We start from the raw sequence: 19,252 nt of genomic DNA, 5'->3' as shown, positions 1-19,252 counted from the left end.
ACCTCTATTGTCTACACAATGTTTTTCTATGATTTGACCTAGTGACCTAGTTCCTGACTCTAGATGACCCAAATACAATCCCAATCCAGATTTCATCAAGATAAACATTCTGACCACAGTTCATAAATATTGGATGAAAACTGTGACCTCTATTGTCAACACAAGGTTTTTCTATTTATTTGAACTAGATTTTTACCCCCAAATGACCCAAATACAATCCCACCCAGATTTCATCAAGAATTCTGACCAAATTTCATAAAGGTTGGATGAAAACTGTGATCTCTAATGTCTACACAAGGTTTTTCTATTATTTGACCTAGTGACCTAGTTTTTGACCCCAGATGACCCAAATAAAATCCCAACCCAGATTTCATCAAGATAAACATTCTGACCAAATTTCATAAAGATTGGATGAAAACTGTGACCTCTATTGTCTACAGAAGGTTGTTCTATTATTTGACCTAGTGACCTTGTTTTTGACCCCAGATGACCCAAATACAATCCCAAACCGGATTTCATCAAGATAAACATTTTGACCAAATTTCATCAAGATTGGATGCAAACTGTGACCTCTACTGTCTACACAAACAAATTGTTGACGGACGGACGCACAGACACACGCAGGCACGCACAACGGACGCCGGACATCACACGATCACATAAGCTCACCGTGTCACTTCATGACAGGTGACCTAAAAATATGTGTCGGAGATAAACATGAACAGTTGTGGTTAAAATCCCATAGAAACAAGGGCTGTTTGTAAAACATGCATGCCCCCTATATGGGCTATAAGTTGTAGTAGCAGCCATTGTGTGAATACGTTTTTTGTCACTGTGAATGGTGGTGGTGGTGGTGGTGGTGGTGGTGGTGGTGTAGTAGTAGTAGTAGTAGTAGTAGTAGTAGTAGTAGTAGTAGTAGTAGTAGAAGTAGTAGTAGTAATAGTAGTTGTAGTAGTAGTAGAGTAGTAGTAGTAGTAGTAGTATTAGTAGTAGAAGTAGTAGTAGTAGTAGTAGTAGAAGTAGTAGTAGAAGTAGTAGTAGTAGTAGTAGTAGTAGTAGTAGTAGTGGTAGTAGTAGTAGTAGTAGTAGTAGTGGTAAAAGTAGTAGTAGTAGTGGCAGTAGTAGTAGAAGTAGTAATAGTAGACATGGTGGTGGTGGTGGTGGTGGTGGTGGTTGTGGTGGTGGTGGTGGTGGTAGTAGTACTAGTAGTAGTAGTACTAGTAGTAGTAGTAGTAGTAGTAGTAGTAGTAGTAGTAGTAGTAGTAGTAGTAGTAGTGGTAGTAGTAGTAGAAGTAGTAGTAGTAGTAGTAGTAGTAGTAGTAGTAGTAGTAGAAGAAGTAGTAGTAGTAGTAGTAGTAGTAGCAGTAGCAGTAGCAGTAGCAGTAGCAGCATTACAATACCAATACTTAAGAATGATCAAATGGGAAAAGGTAACATAGCACCAGCAGTAAATATGGGGCTCATTTACAGGTCAGATTTGGAATCTCTGCTGTAAAATGAGATTTTGAATGAATTAAAGGGAGGCAAATCTGTAATAAAAAGAACATGCATAAACCGTAGTTGTTTCCCTTGTTTGAACCATGCTAAATCCTTACAAGTTTGGAAAGAATTGGATGAAAAATTTGGACTTTATTGCATAAACACCATTTTCTCAATTCAAGGGGAGGTAATTCTGTACTTCATGGACCAATAATGCTCTTTTTTTGTAGGGTTCGTGTCCTCATTGATATAAAGACACTGTGCAAATTTGGAAAGGATCGGACAAAAAATGTGGAAGATTTTTGAAAGTTTTCACAAAATAGGCAAAAACGAATAAACATGCAAAGTTCAAAGAGCTCCTGCGGCCATGTTTTTTGACGAATCAAATTTCTTTGAACAACTTTTTCAGGGGAGCCCTCAAAGGTCATCCCTGTGAAATTTTTTTTAAATCTGATGAGCGGTTTCTGACAAGAAGATTTTTTAAGGTTTTTACCATATATGGTCATGGCGGCCATCTTGGTTATGCGATCAAATTTTTTTTAACAATTCTTTTGTCCCATGACCTAGGGATGCTCCACATGAAATGTAGTTGAAATTGGCTCAATGGTTTAGTAGAAGAAGATGTTTACAAATTGTTTACGGACGGACGGACGCCGGACGCTGAGTGATCACAATAGCTCACCTCGAGCTATCGCTCAGGTGAGCTAAAAATTCAAAGCGGCGCATTAGTGGGCATTGTGTTTCTGACGAACGCATCTCTTGTTCTTAATATTTTACACAATATTCGTTGATTTTGAGCGTTTTTGGGGCTTTAAAGAAATGTATTTTTCAATGATTTTACAGTCATTTATTTTGATTAAAATTAATTTAATAGGGCTTGAGTATTTTGAACAAGAGGGCCAGAGGCCCTATGGTGCTCACCTGATCCCTTAAGGAATCAACCTGCTCTGAGCTGTATGTGTTCATATGGTTTCACTAGAAGAAAACTGCCCAAATACCTGGCAGTCATGTTTTGAACAAACCAGAATCATTTTCAAACTCAGATTGGATAGCCTGACAACATTGTAATATTCTGAGCAAGTTTCAAGATGGGGTCAAAAATTTGACTTCTAGAGTATTCTTATAGTTTTTATGCTCCCAGTAGGGTGGAATATAGCAATAGCACTGTCTGTCTGTTCGGCATTCTGTTTTCCAGAGTATTTTTAAGCAACACTTTTATATATTAAATATTGAGCTGATTTTTGGTATGTGAGTCTACCTGAATGACCTACAGATGAAGAGTAAAATTTGATGAAAACTTTGCACAGACAAATAGCGTGACCTATATATGCTATCTTCCAAGGAGAGCATTTAAATAATTGAACTAGTGACCTGAAAATCAATAGGGGTCATCTAAGGGTCACGATCAATGTACCTATGAAGTGTCATGATCCTAGGCAAAAGCGTTCTTGAGTTATCATCCGAAAATCATTTTACTATTTCGGGTCACCGTGACCTTTGACCTTGTGACCTCAAAATCAATAGGGGTAATCTGCAAGACATGATGAATCTACCTATGAAGTTTCATGATCCTAGGCGTATGCGTTCTTGAGTTATCATCCGAAAACCATTTTACTATTTCGGGTCATCGTGACCTTTGACCTAGTGACCTCAAAATCAATAGGGGTCATCTGCGAGTCATGATCAATCTACCCATGAAGTTTCATGATCCTAGGCGTATGCCTTCTTGAGTTATCATCCGGAAACCATTTTACTATTTCGGGTCACCGTGACCTTGACCTTTGACCTAGTGACCTCAAAATCAATAGGGGTCATCTGCAAGTCATGATCAATCTACCCATGAAGTTTCATGATCCTAGGCGTATGCGTTCTTGAGTTATCATTCAAAAACCATTTTACTATTTCTGGTCACCGTGACCTTTGACCTAGTGACCTCAAAATCAATAGGGATCATCTGCGAGTCATGATCAATGTACCTATGAAGTTTCATGATCCTAGGCCCAAGCGTTCTTGAGTTATCGTCTGACAACCACCTGGTGGACGGACCGACCGACATGAGCAAAGCAATATACCCCCTCTTCTTCAAAGGGGGGCATAATAACAAGAGCACCGCATAACGGGTGCCACGCTCGGCTTCGAAAGCTTGTCAGATTTTTTTTTTTTAGAGGTCACAGTGACCTTTTACGTAGTGACCCAACAAGAGATGTGTTCTTTAGAAACACAATGCCCCCTACTGCGCCACTTTGAAATAAAATTTCTATTTATCATTTGACAGGTATGGAAATCATCTCCCTTTAAAGCTTATTACTTCCCTTGGATTTTGTCCAATCCAACCAGGGGGGGGGGGGGGGGGGTCAAAAAAGACCAAGTCAGACATCACTGACAACCAAGGCCTGTGGTTTATCAAAGACTTACAGATCATAGCAAGAGTTCATCATGTATCTATGGACATAAGTCCACAGGTATGTAATGAACACTACTATTAACAACTAAGTACATGAAAGAAATGATAATTATATCATTAAAAAAAAAAATCAATCATTTGAGTTATAAATAATCAAAATAATAAATCAGTACAGTAATTGTGAAAAGAACTTTAATTCTTTGTAAGGAAATATATAATACGAGATAATTATATAAATTACTTCCCTTGAAAATAATTGTCTCTAACAAATCTCTTTTTTTAGTAGCAAATTAAAAGCCACTACCCTGACTGTAGATTCACCACTCAAAATGTGCAGTTCCATGAGATACACATGTATGCCAAATATATAAAGTGGCTATGTTCAATATTGAATAATTGTCTCCCTTTAAAGCTTATTACTTCCCTTAAATGTGTATTTTTTTACCGTACACCATGAAGGATGACCTTTACGTTGACCTTTTACCACAATGTGTTTGTCAGAAACACAATTTTGCCTAGTGCGCCACTTTGATTTATTAAACAAAAATATATACGTGGGCAGGTCAGATAACTATGTCCAATTAAAGCTTATTACTTCCTTTGACTTTGTTTTTTCGACCCTAGACCTTGAAGGATGATGTTCACTTTGACATTCTACCACTCAAAATGTGCAGCTCCATGAGATACACATGCATGCCAAATATCAAGTTGCTATCTTCAATATTTAAAAAGTTATGGCCAATGTAAAGGTTTTAGCACGACGCCTACGGCGGACGTCAGGCGACAAGCTGGCTATGACAATAGCTCGGGTTTTCTCCGAAAACAGCCGAGCTAAAAATGAAATGACAATAGAGTGGCTCTACATACGAGTCTTGTTCTGGGAAAACTGGGCTTAATGCATGTGTGGGAAAATGTCAAATATTACCCTGTGCACACTCAACATCCTTTACACACCTGCATTAAAAACAAGTTACCCAGAACAAAGGTCATATATGCTCGTAATGACCACACAAATAAACAACAATCCCCAGAATCTCTGCATTACATTTATTTCCATGACAAGCAGTTCATTTTGTCTACAGAGACAGCTACAGATGAGCAAGCAATGAATATTACAAGAACCAACACAGCTAAATAGAACCCTGCACTTTAATGATACATTACATAACTATTTAAAACATCTATTTATCCTTTAATATTATACATTTCTTGGCAATATCTGACAAAATAATAACACATTGTGACACTAACAAGAGATATTTTATGAAGCAAACAATAGTTGTACAATATTAAAATCACAAAAGCAACAAGTGGTGTGTTTTTAATTTCACACATTTACCCAGCTGCACATAATCTTTCCCCCATATGAGGGAATACAAACTCCAAACATTAATTCACATAGTACAGCATGGTAGTTAAAAGGGAACGAAAGTATCGTAAGCCGTGAAAGATGCAGGGTGAAAACCTCAGAAAAAACATAATAGTGAACTTAAATGTCAAAAGCAATAAAATAGAATGTTTTCAGTAAAAAACTATGTACTGTCTGATGGTTTTTTATTCAAATGTTTATACAGTACTGCCATTGGAATTAATACATTGAACAACAAGTGAGAGACTGTTTAACCCTGTACAGCTTAGACAGCTTTTCGACTGATTTCTTTCCCTCAGAAAAATCAAATTAAAGACCTTTCTTAATAGAATAAAATTTTAAAATCTTCATTTCCAACCCCACAATACTGATTGGCAGCAAACAGCAAACCTGAGCTGTTACTCATAGGCTGTTCTGGTTTGAACCTGGTAGGCTTATTAAATGCTTATTATTTTCTTTACATTTATAATCTTTCAATTTTCAAATGTGTACAAGTACTGGTACACATGTTTACAGCTGTTTAGTACATGAATTAGAAGTAGTGTATATGGTTATATGAAAAATTCCAGAAAGGCTTACTAATACACTTGTGATTATTGATGTACCTATTTCATGATAGAATTCAGTGCATAGTTATTTTTTGGCAAAGTCATACAAACAAATGAAGACATGCAGACAGAAATGTCTTTAATGTGGTTTCCATAATTTTAAAATGGGCACACCTTCATTTACACGACACTACCTCTGTCTCTTTATGAAATGGTTGAAGTTTTATTGGCAATATTGCAGCTCTAGTGAATGAATATCACAGTAATGGACTAGAGAAAACAAAAAAAAATGTTCCATTTGCAAAACAATATAGTACCGTATTTTCTCAAATACCACACTGTTAGTGACTATTGATGGATGGAAATAAATACTTCCACTACACATGTGTAGTTGAGGAGCAGAATAAATCGTGACAGTGTTTGGCAGACATTTAACAGGGCTTGAATTACTTTTTTTTTTCAACTCGCAAAAAATTGCTAGTTGTTAATATTTCAACTCGCATTTTTTATTTCCAACTCGCAATACAAGTTTTCATAATAATGCATCCTTTGGTTGATAAAAAGTGATTGGCGATGTTCACTAAGCACTGAAAGGATGGACCTATGTTTATTTTAACTAAAAACTTCAAAGCAACATTGTAACACAATTGAGTGTAAAGAGTATTTTTTTTTATATCAGTTATATCATCCAAAGTTAATGCCTCGGTCCATATGGGGCGACATCTGGCCTTTTGCTACTGTTGCCACTGATCCACCACCTATTCACAGCTCTGCGTGGCTGGAACCCCTCATTATCTCTGATAGAGATTCGCATTAATTGGTCCATCCTTTCAGTGCTTAGTGAACATCGCCAATCACTTTTTATCCTTTTCATAACAGAAAAGCATCTTTCACACTCAGCATTGCTGAGGGGGTAGAGACCAATCAGATGAATCGCAGAACATCTTACACACATTGCCGTCTTGGTCTCTCTCCGTGTTCAAAGTTATTTTTAGCTCGTCTTCCCATTTCTTAACTGTTTTGGCATTTCTTTTTATCTGGTTCGGCCTCGGCTTTTTTGTCTTCCACAGAGGAGACGGAGGAATTCGCCACAAAAAAGCTAGTTATTTTTTTAGTAGACGACATTTTTGAGTTTTTAAATCGTCTGCTAAACGTGTTCCGTCTATTTATAAGAATGAGGAATTAACGAAATGAGCTTCGTTTTAAAAAAAACTTCATACTGAATAACTATCGCCAATTTTCACTTAAGAAGGGAATAACATACTTTCAATTGCAATAATATAATTTTCAATGTTCTTTACTAACTATATCGGCAGAAAGATACAGTGCAGAGCGTAAATATATTTTAAAAAATATTTCGTAAAATTATTTCTGCTAGAACGGAAGTAACCGCTGAAATACATTATGCAAATTAGGGTAATTCCAATTTTCAGATCTATTTTTAGATCGAAACTAAACGGGGTTTAATTATTTTCGTACTTGGTCGGAAGACTTTCGATCGGCGAACAAATCTTGTATTTAATCCAAGATCTTTAAGCACCTTGTTTGTTTTTTCCCCAACTCGCAAAAAATGGCGAGTATCTAAATGTTGCACTCGCATTTTAGACGTGTTTTTTAAAATGTACTCGCAAATGGCCTGTTTGCGAGTGCTTAATTCGAGCCCTGATTTAACATACTTTTTCTGCCATTACCTCTGAACATATCGCTAATTCTTTGTTTTTATTATATAATTTAACAACAATTCTAAAAAATCTACTTACATTTTTGTAATTTGGTGATACTTTTATCCAATCTTTGTAAAACAAAGTTACAACAATTACATACTTATGGGTACATGTCATTTACACAGGTTTTGTATCGCACAAATCTAGCAAATCACTGACAGGCCAAGCCTTTATGTACTAGGTATTTGGAAATTTAAAGTTCAAGAAATAACAACCTTGATTGTTTGGCAAGGGAAATATTGTTTGCAAGATAAACCACAGACCTAGACGTCTAGGTCAAACCTCACCTCATTAGTCACTATCTAAACAAAATTGGATATTTATGTATATATTATATATATATTTTGTTGCTACTTCATCTATATCTACCTAATCACACAAACCAATAACATAACACATCTATTTAGGCATATAACTTCTTACCATTATTATTGTTAGTAAAAACATTGTCTACAATTCAAATGACTAAATTATCAAATATTTGACATGTATGGTTACTGTGCAGTCTGATGTTATGGCTGGCATCTTGACATGTATTTATGAGATATGTTAGCTATTAACCATTATAATAAATGGTTATCATGAAATGTATATTCATCTGGGGTGTCATCAATTAAGATTTAAAACAGAAGTGTTGTCTAGTTGTAAACAGGCTTATACATACAAAAGTGTGTTTGCGTCACCTACCCCAACCCTAAAACATTTATTTAGGCTTGTCAGATAAATTTAATTCCCTTTTGAGGATTAAAGTGACATTAGACCCATCTAAAAGTATATGCTATGTTTATAGGTGTATATGGCAATCCTTGTTTATTTTTTGGTGTTTTCACTTCATATACAGTTATATATTTGTGAATGCAGCATCAAAATTCTAAAACAATATCCCGGAAAAAGAAACATAATTCATTTGAATATCAACCGTACTTTCGTTTGACAACTGACAACAGAAATGATTTGCTTTTCTTCAACGATATCTATTCATACGACACAGGAACACTAACTCTGATCCTAATAAAAGTTACGAACAGCTTAGAGGACTGGGACAGTCATGTAAAATATCGAATATAATATTATTTTTTTTATAAACAACTGGTAGAAAGATGAGTTGCAGATAATTGGTCAGTTACCACATTTTAACTAACTCTTTGACTTTTTAATTCTTTTCAGCTCAATTCAACAGTGAAAAATGCCCATAATTTCACTTTAAATGTTGTATTTATTTCCATACTTCAAACAAAGTTTTATGGTATCACCAATTTAAAAAAAAATAGTTATTGACAGTTTAAAAAAACTGTAATTTTTTTAAAGGCCTTTTTAAGTTCTTAAACACTGATATTCATAACATTTGTGCATGTAAAGGTTTGCAACAAACATAAGTCATATGTAACATTGTTATGTTGTTCTTGAATTTAAACCATGCTTGCTATTACAAATATTATTTGCAGATGACTTACCCAGTAACATACATGTATAAAAATCCCATCATAGAATCGCTATTCAATCAGAAGAAATGATATCTGTATACCAACTTTTAACAATTAAGCTAAAACATATTTCTTCATGTATATCTATGATAAAGTTCCCAAAATAAACATTTTAAAAACATTTCAATGTAAAAGTAATGACCATACCCGCTTAATTTTGGTCCCCTAGTTTTAACAATCAGCTCAATTTACACTAATTGCAAATAATTGTTTGAATCTCAAGTCAGATTGTTAATTACAGGCAGTTAAATTATGTAAAAATTGCCATTTAAATAATATTATGCAAACATACAATCAATTTGAAACCAAAAGTTAAATTCCATACAATTCAAGCATGCTTACACATCTGATCTCATAAACTTTTGACAAAAATGTATCATGCAGTGCGGTAAAAAACAAATACATTGTAGTTGTGCAAATGTTATATTTAATTCTACCAAAATTGTTTACGTTTTGTTTGTTTGGCATTTATTAGCATAATAGCTTCACTGAGTTTAATAATATCTATGATGTCACTTGGATTATTCCCTTGGTGTTGCATCATTTGGGAGGATAGTTTAAAATCTATAAATAATTATTCTACATTACACAAACAAATTGTACAAATGCCCAAAAGTCGAAATAGTTAAAGTCTACGTGTTGATTATTGCAGTAAAATCTAAGAGTTCATCATTGCCATGCTTGCAATTCAACCAATCAAGCTGTTGACCTAATGGTTAGATTCCTACACATCTGAACTCCAAACCATTGTTTGTTACTGCAATAACTAACACTGAGCCAAAAATGATTTCTTGAACAACCTTATATACTGAGTCGCTATCTGAGAAAATGTGGGCTTAATGCATGTGCCAAAAGTGTCTTTCCAGATTAGCCTGTGCAGTCCGCACAGGCTAATCAGGGACTTCACTTTCTGCCTTAACTGGATGTTCGTGTAGAAGATACTTCCTTTAAACGAAAAATACCATAAAAGTGGAACGTGTCGTCCCTGATTAGCCTGTGGACTTCAAAGGCTAATCTAGGATGACACTTTACGCACATGCATTAAGCCCCATTTTCTCAAAATGCATCACATACTCCTTTGTATGCACCTGATTATAAGATGCCTTTTTCGAAAGGCGGTTCATATATTTTTACACAAATTTAGTATTCTATAAAGTAACAGTACTGAAAACTTAAATACAGAACATAAAAGAGAATTCTTAGCAGCATTACAATATTCTAGGGTAAAATCTGCATCAGTATCACATAGCAACAGGATTTATACACAATAATTGTATATACAAAATGTTTTTTTGTTAATGCTTTATAGAATTTCAAAGCAAGAAACTGAAATAGTACGCAGACCAAATGTACTAGTACTTTGAATAATGTTTGGTTAAGCTGCACACAGCTGTTAACAAGTAAATATCATAAAATTTATATCAATCATGAGCACAACCAGTAAGAAATCATTTTAATACCCTCTATGTGTACAAGCAACAGTTGCAATAACTATGTACATACATTACAGTGGTTAGAAGTGCGGGACAAATGTTTTCTTTATCTATCAGAAATATCAACAAGTTTAAGTTGTACAAAAAAATCTTAAGTATCTCATAACAGCATCTTCATAAAATGAACATAAATAGATACAACAAAACAATGCAATACTATAATAAAGACAGTCTCAATTTTATCGGACTGCAGAAAAAAGTGTCTTATGTAGTCAGTGGATCAAATGCATGGTTAATATATTCTCTGCTTTCCAAGTATACGAAGCTGTAGAGGATGTCGGCAGACATTGGTCAGGTTCCCAGTGCTCACACAGACGTACCCTCATCATTTAGACTGGTGTGAGAGGCGGTCTGAAAATATACGGAAATAGCGAATAATGTACTTGTGATAATATACGAGTCTCCTTCTGTGAAAACTGGGCTTAATGAATGTGTTAAGTGTCGTCCTAGATTATCTCCAGATATCAGACTAAATTCATGTGCTGTAAGTGTTGTCTCAGATAAGCATGTGTATTCCGCACAGGCTAATTGGGGATGACACTTTCACATTTATTGTATTTTTCCTTTAAAGTATCTTCTGAGTGAAGATTCAGTTTAGATGGAAGGTGGTGTTCCTGATTAGCCTGTGCAGACTGCACAGGCTTATCCAGGACGACACTTTACACACATGCACAAAACCCCATTTTTCCAGATCGAGGCTCATAATGCACTCCAGCTGTGAGCCTCCAAAATATGCTGATAAAGTAGTTTTTAAAGTATTAAGTCATTAGAATGTCAAATGAGTACATTGTAACTTTTAACATCAAACTCGTGCAGTTTTCATGACAAGTACAATATTTTGGCTACTGTTAAGTATTATTTTCAAGATAGTACTATAATGAATATTTGGTGCTTGCCCACATGCTGTTTTCATACATGTTGATTAGTAAAAGTGTTAGATATCTGCTGCAAAAGGCACTTTCTTCCATACTTAAAACTGCATGCAAGTATAGATACCAAAACATATTTCATCAAAGAAATGATACTGGCATATACTCCAGCAAATATTAAGCGAGTCACTCTAAAACTCGACATGAGTTTCAAACAGTGCCATAAGTACATGTGCTTGTAAAGAAAATGAGTTTATAAATATCTAAAAGCATCACATTATGTCTGGAATGATGAAAACATGGCCTTGCCAAGGCTCCTGGTATATGGAACTCCTCTTATACACCTACACATGTACTCTATTCTTGAATATAACACACACCTTATAACAATCTTAAGAACAAATTTACTGCTGTAATGCAGGACAAATTTCACCTATTTTCAGATTAATCAAATAAAAAATCATTAAATCCTTAACCCTTAAAGCGCTGGAGCTGAATTTTAAAGGCCTTTGCAAACAGTTTGGATCCAGATGAGACGCCACAGAACGTGGCGTCTCATCAGGATCCAAACTGTTTGCTATTCTGATAGTATTCTTTGAAAAAAATCGAAGAAAATGCTAATTTTAGAAATTTTGCAGACGACATTTTAGCAGACGACAAATTACCCAGCATGCAAAGGGTTAACTGCTCAGATACTAATTTTGACCAGTTTGTAGTCCCTTAGAAACTCATAAACAAATAAAGACCTCCCTAACTAGATTCAAGTTCCATAGGCTTCATTTCCTATCATAAGTTACTGACAAGCAGCAAACAGCATAAAACCTGAACAGACTGCCGGTTACTAGCAGGCTGTTCTGGTTTTATGCTGATAGCAAATAGTCATTTTCGCTTTGCTTCTGAGCGCGAAATGGTTAACCAAAGCATGTTTGCATGTCAAACAGGAAGTTAGAACCATTCATGTGGGGGCTGCCATTACAAGTTGTCTCTTTGTTTATATTTGCCTGACTGCAACACTCCAATCCGATGCGACAATCTTACGGTAGTTTGTATCTGGGCAGAGGTTTGATACTAACTATCTAGATGTCATTGCTAAATACACAAGATATATCAAAGAAGGTTATTATGCAAACTAATGAAATGTAACTGTCCATGTTATTACGATGCTGTCACAATTTCTGTAAAATTTGGTTTGATTTAGTACCATGATTGTAGCAAAAATGGAAATACACAGTTCATGCTTCAAACAAGGCCATTGCTTATGGAATTTAGAATATGCTAGACCTAACTTGCAAAAATAATTTATTTCAAAACAGAAAGGGAAATAACAATATGTTTAAAACAATGATGGTATGACATCCTTCAACCTCTCATTATTGCAGAAATCTTCTAAGAAATAACATCAATAGGTAGCAAGTTTTTGTTTGTTCTGTTGGGTTTTGTGCCATTTTCAACAAAACTGCAGTCATAATGTGATGGTCAATTTACCAACTCACACTTGTCTAAGTATGCTGGTTTTACCAGTACTAAGTGCACATACAAATGCCAGTAACTGACAACTGCCCTACTTTAACCCTTTGCATGCTGGAAAATTTGTCTTCTGCTAAAATGTCGTCTGCTGAATTTCTAAAATTAGCAGTTTCTTCGATTTTTTTTCAAAGAATACTATAAGAAAGGCAAACAGTTTGGATCCTGATGAGATGCCAAGTTCTGTGGCGTCTCATCTGGATCCAAACTGTTTGCAAAGGCCTTCAAAATTCTGTTCCAGCACTGAAAGAGTTAATCACAGGCATGGCAGAATGGCCACAGTGAGGTCCAATCCCCACAGTTTATGTAGCTGGGCTGATGATGAAATCGAGTTAGCTGGTTTGACAGTACTAAGCGCACATAGCCAGTAACTGACAACGGCGCTACTTTAATCACAGGTAGGGGGAGAATGGCCACAGAATATTCCGAATTGAAGTCCAGTTTTGTACCAGCTAAGCTGGGCACCACAGTCATAGAAAACCCGTAATAAACAGTATAAATGAGGACTATGCCTGATTCCTTTAGTATTTGTCATAATAAGTCCCCACAATTTTGGCAACGTGCAGGCCTGCACATGACCAATTTGAAAATTGGGAGCAGCACTAAACATGAAAACCTCTGAGAATTTCATCTTTGATCAGAAATAATAATCCATATAGAAAAGCATTGCATTGCCATTATCTTTCACAAGTAAACGCATTTACAATGGTGTATGTATTCATTTACAAAAAACTAGCAAAAAGCTACTAAAAAAGCAAGAACTTATTCAACCTTCCGTAACAAAGCATTCCAGTGAAGCAAAATGTTTTAAAACAATTAATTAAGCATAATACCTCTAATTCAAATCTAAAACAAAGCCAACACTCAAACTTTTTATCATTTTAAGAAATTAATAAAATACTTTAACTCAAGGTTATCAAAAATGACTGATTGCTGGGATATTCAAATGTATAGGCAGTGATGGATGACACAATAGGCTATTGTGTTATTTTGAATATGGGATCGTGTTATGTATTTGAAACACAGAAGAATCGTGGGGATTCAGGAAGTCTAGAGGTGTCTATAACATGGGCAAATTATATGTATTTTGTTACTTTATATTTTAGCTTTGCTCTAGGAAAACTGGGCTTATAGCATGTTGGTAAAGTATTGTCCCAGGTAAGACACATTTCGTCTTAACTGGTTTTTGCTAAGAAGAGTCTTCATTAATGAAAACTACCATAACAGCTAAAAGTGATTCCCTGATACCCATTAGCTAACTGCAGACAACACTTGACATGCTTTAAGACCCATTAGCTAACTGCAGACAACACTTGACATGCTTTAAGACCCCTTAGCTAACTGCAGACAACACTTGACATGCTTTAAGACCCCTTAGCTAACTGCAGACAACACTTGACATGCTGTAAGACCCCTTAGCTAACTGCAGACAACACTTGACATGCTTTAAGACCCATTAGCTAACTGCAGACAACACTTGACATGCTTTAAGACCCCTTAGCTAACTGCAGACAACACTTGACATGCTGTAAGACCCCTTAGCTAACTGCAGACAACACTTGACATGCTGTAAGACCCATTAGCTAACTGCAGACAACACTTGACATGCTTTAAGACCCATAAGCTAACTGCAGACAACACTTGACATGCTGTAAGACCCATTAGCTAACTGCAGACAACACTTGACATGCTTTAAGACCCCTTAGCTAACTGCAGACAACACTTGACATGCTTTAAGACCCCTTAGCTAACTGCAGACAACACTTGACATGCTGTAAGACCCCTTAGCTAACTGCAGACAACACTTGACATGCTTTAAGACCCATTAGCTAACTGCAGACAACACTTGACATGCTTTAAGACCCCTTAGCTAACTGCAGACAACACTTGACATGCTGTAAGACCCCTTAGCTAACTGCAGACAACACTTGACATGCTTTAAGACCCATTAGCTAACTGCAGACAACACTTGACATGCTTTAAGACCCCTTAGCTAACTGCAGACAACACTTGACATGCTGTAAGACCCCTTAGCTAACTGCAGACAACACTTGACATGCTGTAAGACCCATTAGCTAACTGCAGACAACACTTGACATGCTTTAAGACCCATAAGCTAACTGCAGACAACACTTGACATGCTGTAAGACCCATTAGCTAACTGCAGACAACACTTGACATGCTTTAAGACCCCTTAGCTAACTGCAGACAACACTTGACATGCTTTAAGACCCATTAGCTAACTGCAGACAACACTTGACATGCTGTAAGACCCCTTAGCTAACTGCAGACAACACTTGACATGCTTTAAGACCCATTAGCTAACTGCAGACAACACTTGACATGCTGTAAGACCCCTTAGCTAACTGCAGACAACACTTGACATGCTTTAAGACCCCTTAGCTAACTGCAGACAACACTTGACATGCTGTAAGACCCATTAGCTAACTGCAGAGAACACTTGACATGCTTTAAGACCCATTAGCTAACTGCAGACAACACTTGACATGCTGTAAGACCCATTAGCTAACTGCAGACAACACTTGACATGCTTTAAGACCCATTAGCTAACTGCAGACAACACTTGACATGCTTTAAGACCCCTTAGCTAACTGCAGACAACACTTGACATGCTGTAAGACCCCTTAGCTAACTGCAGACAACACTTGACATGCTGTAAGACCCCTTAGCTAACTGCAGACAACACTTGACATGCTGTAAGACCCATTAGCTAACTGCAGACAACACTTGACATGCTGTAAGACCCCTTAGCTAACTGCAGACAACACTTGACATGCTGTAAGACCCCTTAGCTAACTGCAGACAACACTTGACATGCTGTAAGACCCCTTAGCTAACTGCAGACAACACTTGACATGCTGTAAGACCCATTAGCTAACTGCAGACAACACTTGACATGCTTTAAGACCCCTTAGCTAACTGCAGACAACACTTGACATGCTGTAAGACCCATTAGCTAACTGCAGAGAACACTTGACATGCTTTAAGACCCATTAGCTAACTGCAGACAACACTTGACATGCTGTAAGACCCATTAGCTAACTGCAGACAACACTTGACATGCTTTAAGACCCATTAGCTAACTGCAGACAACACTTGACATGCTTTAAGACCCCTTAGCTAACTGCAGACAACACTTGACATGCTGTAAGAACCCCTTAGCTAACTGCAGACAACACTTGACATGCTGTAAGACCCCTTAGCTAACTGCAGACAACACTTGACATGCTGTAAGACCCATTAGCTAACTGCAGACAACACTTGACATGCTGTAAGACCCCTTAGCTAACTGCAGACAACACTTGACATGCTTTAAGACCCCTTAGCTAACTGCAGACAACACTTGACATGCTTTAAGACCCCTTAGCTAACTGCAGACAACACTTGACATGCTGTAAGACCCCTTAGCTAACTGCAGACAACACTTGACATGCTTTAAGACCCATTAGCTAACTGCAGACAACACTTGACATGCTTTAAGACCCATTAGCTAACTGCAGACAACACTTGACATGCTGTAAGACCCCTTAGCTAACTGCAGACAACACTTGACATGCTTTAAGACCCCTTAGCTAACTGCAGACAACACTTGACATGCTGTAAGACCCCTTAGCTAACTGCAGACAACACTTGACATGCTGTAAGACCCCTTAGCTAACTGCAGACAACACTTGACATGCTTTAAGACCCATTAGCTAACTGCAGACAACACTTGACATGCTGTAAGACCCCTTAGCTAACTGCAGACAACACTTGACATGCTTTAAGACCCATTAGCTAACTGCAGACAACACTTGACATGCTTTAAGACCCCTTAGCTAACTGCAGACAACACTTGACATGCTTTAAGACCCATTAGCTAACTGCAGACAACACTTGACATGCTGTAAGACCCCTTAGCTAACTGCAGACAACACTTGACATGCTGTAAGACCCATTAGCTAACTGCAGACAACACTTGACATGCTTTAAGACCCATTAGCTAACTGCAGACAACACTTGACATGCTTTAAGACCCCTTAGCTAACTGCAGACAACACTTGACATGCTTTAAGACCCCTTAGCTAACTGCAGACAACACTTGACATGCTGTAAGACCCCTTAGCTAACTGCAGACAACACTTGACATGCTTTAAGACCCATTAGCTAACTGCAGACAACACTTGACATGCTTTAAGACCCCTTAGCTAACTGCAGACAACACTTGACATGCTGTAAGACCCCTTAGCTAACTGCAGACAACACTTGACATGCTGTAAGACCCATTAGCTAACTGCAGACAACACTTGACATGCTTTAAGACCCCTTAGCTAACTGCAGACAACACTTGACATGCTGTAAGACCCCTTAGCTAACTGCAGACAACACTTGACATGCTTTAAGACCCATTAGCTAACTGCAGACAACACTTGACATGCTTTAAGACCCATTAGCTAACTGCAGACAACACTTGACATGCTGTAAGACCCCTTAGCTAACTGCAGACAACACTTGACATGCTTTAAGACCCCTTAGCTAACTGCAGACAACACTTGACATGCTGTAAGACCCCTTAGCTAACTGCAGACAACACTTGACATGCTGTAAGACCCCTTAGCTAACTGCAGACAACACTTGACATGCTTTAAGACCCATTAGCTAACTGCAGACAACACTTGACATGCTGTAAGACCCCTTAGCTAACTGCAGACAACACTTGACATGCTTTAAGACCCATTAGCTAACTGCAGACAACACTTGACATGCTTTAAGACCCCTTAGCTAACTGCAGACAACACTTGACATGCTTTAAGACCCATTAGCTAACTGCAGACAACACTTGACATGCTGTAAGACCCCTTAGCTAACTGCAGACAACACTTGACATGCTGTAAGACCCATTAGCTAACTGCAGACAACACTTGACATGCTTTAAGACCCATTAGCTAACTGCAGACAACACTTGACATGCTTTAAGACCCCTTAGCTAACTGCAGACAACACTTGACATGCTTTAAGACCCCTTAGCTAACTGCAGACAACACTTGACATGCTGTAAGACCCCTTAGCTAACTGCAGACAACACTTGACATGCTTTAAGACCCATTAGCTAACTGCAGACAACACTTGACATGCTTTAAGACCCCTTAGCTAACTGCAGACAACACTTGACATGCTGTAAGACCCCTTAGCTAACTGCAGACAACACTTGACATGCTGTAAGACCCATTAGCTAACTGCAGACAACACTTGACATGCTTTAAGACCCATTAGCTAACTGCAGACAACACTTGACATGCTGTAAGACCCATTAGCTAACTGCAGACAACACTTGACATGCTTTAAGACCCCTTAGCTAACTGCAGACAACACTTGACATGCTTTAAGACCCATTAGCTAACTGCAGACAACACTTGACATGCTGTAAGACCCCTTAGCTAACTGCAGACAACACTTGACATGCTTTAAGACCCATTAGCTAACTGCAGACAACACTTGACATGCTGTAAGACCCCTTAGCTAACTGCAGACAACACTTGACATGCTTTAAGACCCCTTAGCTAACTGCAGACAACACTTGACATGCTGTAAGACCCATTAGCTAACTGCAGAGAACACTTGACATGCTTTAAGACCCATTAGCTAACTGCAGACAACACTTGACATGCTGTAAGACCCATTAGCTAACTGCAGACAACACTTGACATGCTTTAAGACCCATTAGCTAACTGCAGACAACACTTGACATGCTTTAAGACCCCTTAGCTAACTGCAGACAACACTTGACATGCTGTAAGACCCCTTAGCTAACTGCAGACAACACTTGACATGCTGTAAGACCCCTTAGCTAACTGCAGACAACACTTGACATGCTGTAAGACCCATTAGCTAACTGCAGACAACACTTGACATGCTGTAAGACCCCTTAGCTAACTGCAGACAACACTTGACATGCTTTAAGACCCCTTAGCTAACTGCAGACAACACTTGACATGCTGTAAGACCCCTTAGCTAACTGCAGACAACACTTGACATGCTGTAAGACCCATTAGCTAACTGCAGACAACACTTGACATGCTTTAAGACCCCTTAGCTAACTGCAGACAACACTTGACATGCTGTAAGACCCATTAGCTAACTGCAGAGAACACTTGACATGCTTTAAGACCCATTAGCTAACTGCAGACAACACTTGACATGCTGTAAGACCCATTAGCTAACTGCAGACAACACTTGACATGCTTTAAGACCCATTAGCTAACTGCAGACAACACTTGACATGCTTTAAGACCCCTTAGCTAACTGCAGACAACACTTGACATGCTGTAAGACCCCTTAGCTAACTGCAGACAACACT

At 37.6% G+C, this 19,252-nt stretch overlaps 1 protein-coding gene across 9 annotated transcripts in view; it reads right to left on the bottom strand.

The window, feature by feature from the left end:
- Nucleotides 1-4,916: 4,916 nt before the first annotated feature.
- The window catches only part of LOC127873198 (ribosome-binding protein 1-like), a 67,248-nt gene continuing 52,912 nt past the window's right edge, over nucleotides 4,917-19,252 (bottom strand). For all 9 annotated transcript variants that reach the window (XM_052416943.1, XM_052416942.1, XM_052416945.1 and 6 more), the window contains 2 exons: nucleotides 7,477-10,852; nucleotides 4,917-6,240 (listed from right to left, as the gene is read on the bottom strand). In XM_052416943.1, the coding sequence (XP_052272903.1) occupies nucleotides 10,808-10,852 (45 nt within the window). In that variant the 3' untranslated portion in view covers nucleotides 4,917-6,240; nucleotides 7,477-10,807. The remainder of the gene's footprint in view (nucleotides 6,241-7,476; nucleotides 10,853-19,252) is intronic.

Source organism: Dreissena polymorpha, chromosome 3 (assembly GCF_020536995.1).
Source record: "Dreissena polymorpha isolate Duluth1 chromosome 3, UMN_Dpol_1.0, whole genome shotgun sequence".
NCBI classification, from domain to species: Eukaryota; Metazoa; Mollusca; class Bivalvia; order Myida; family Dreissenidae; genus Dreissena; species Dreissena polymorpha.
This window is presented reverse-complemented; position numbering and strand designations above follow the sequence as displayed.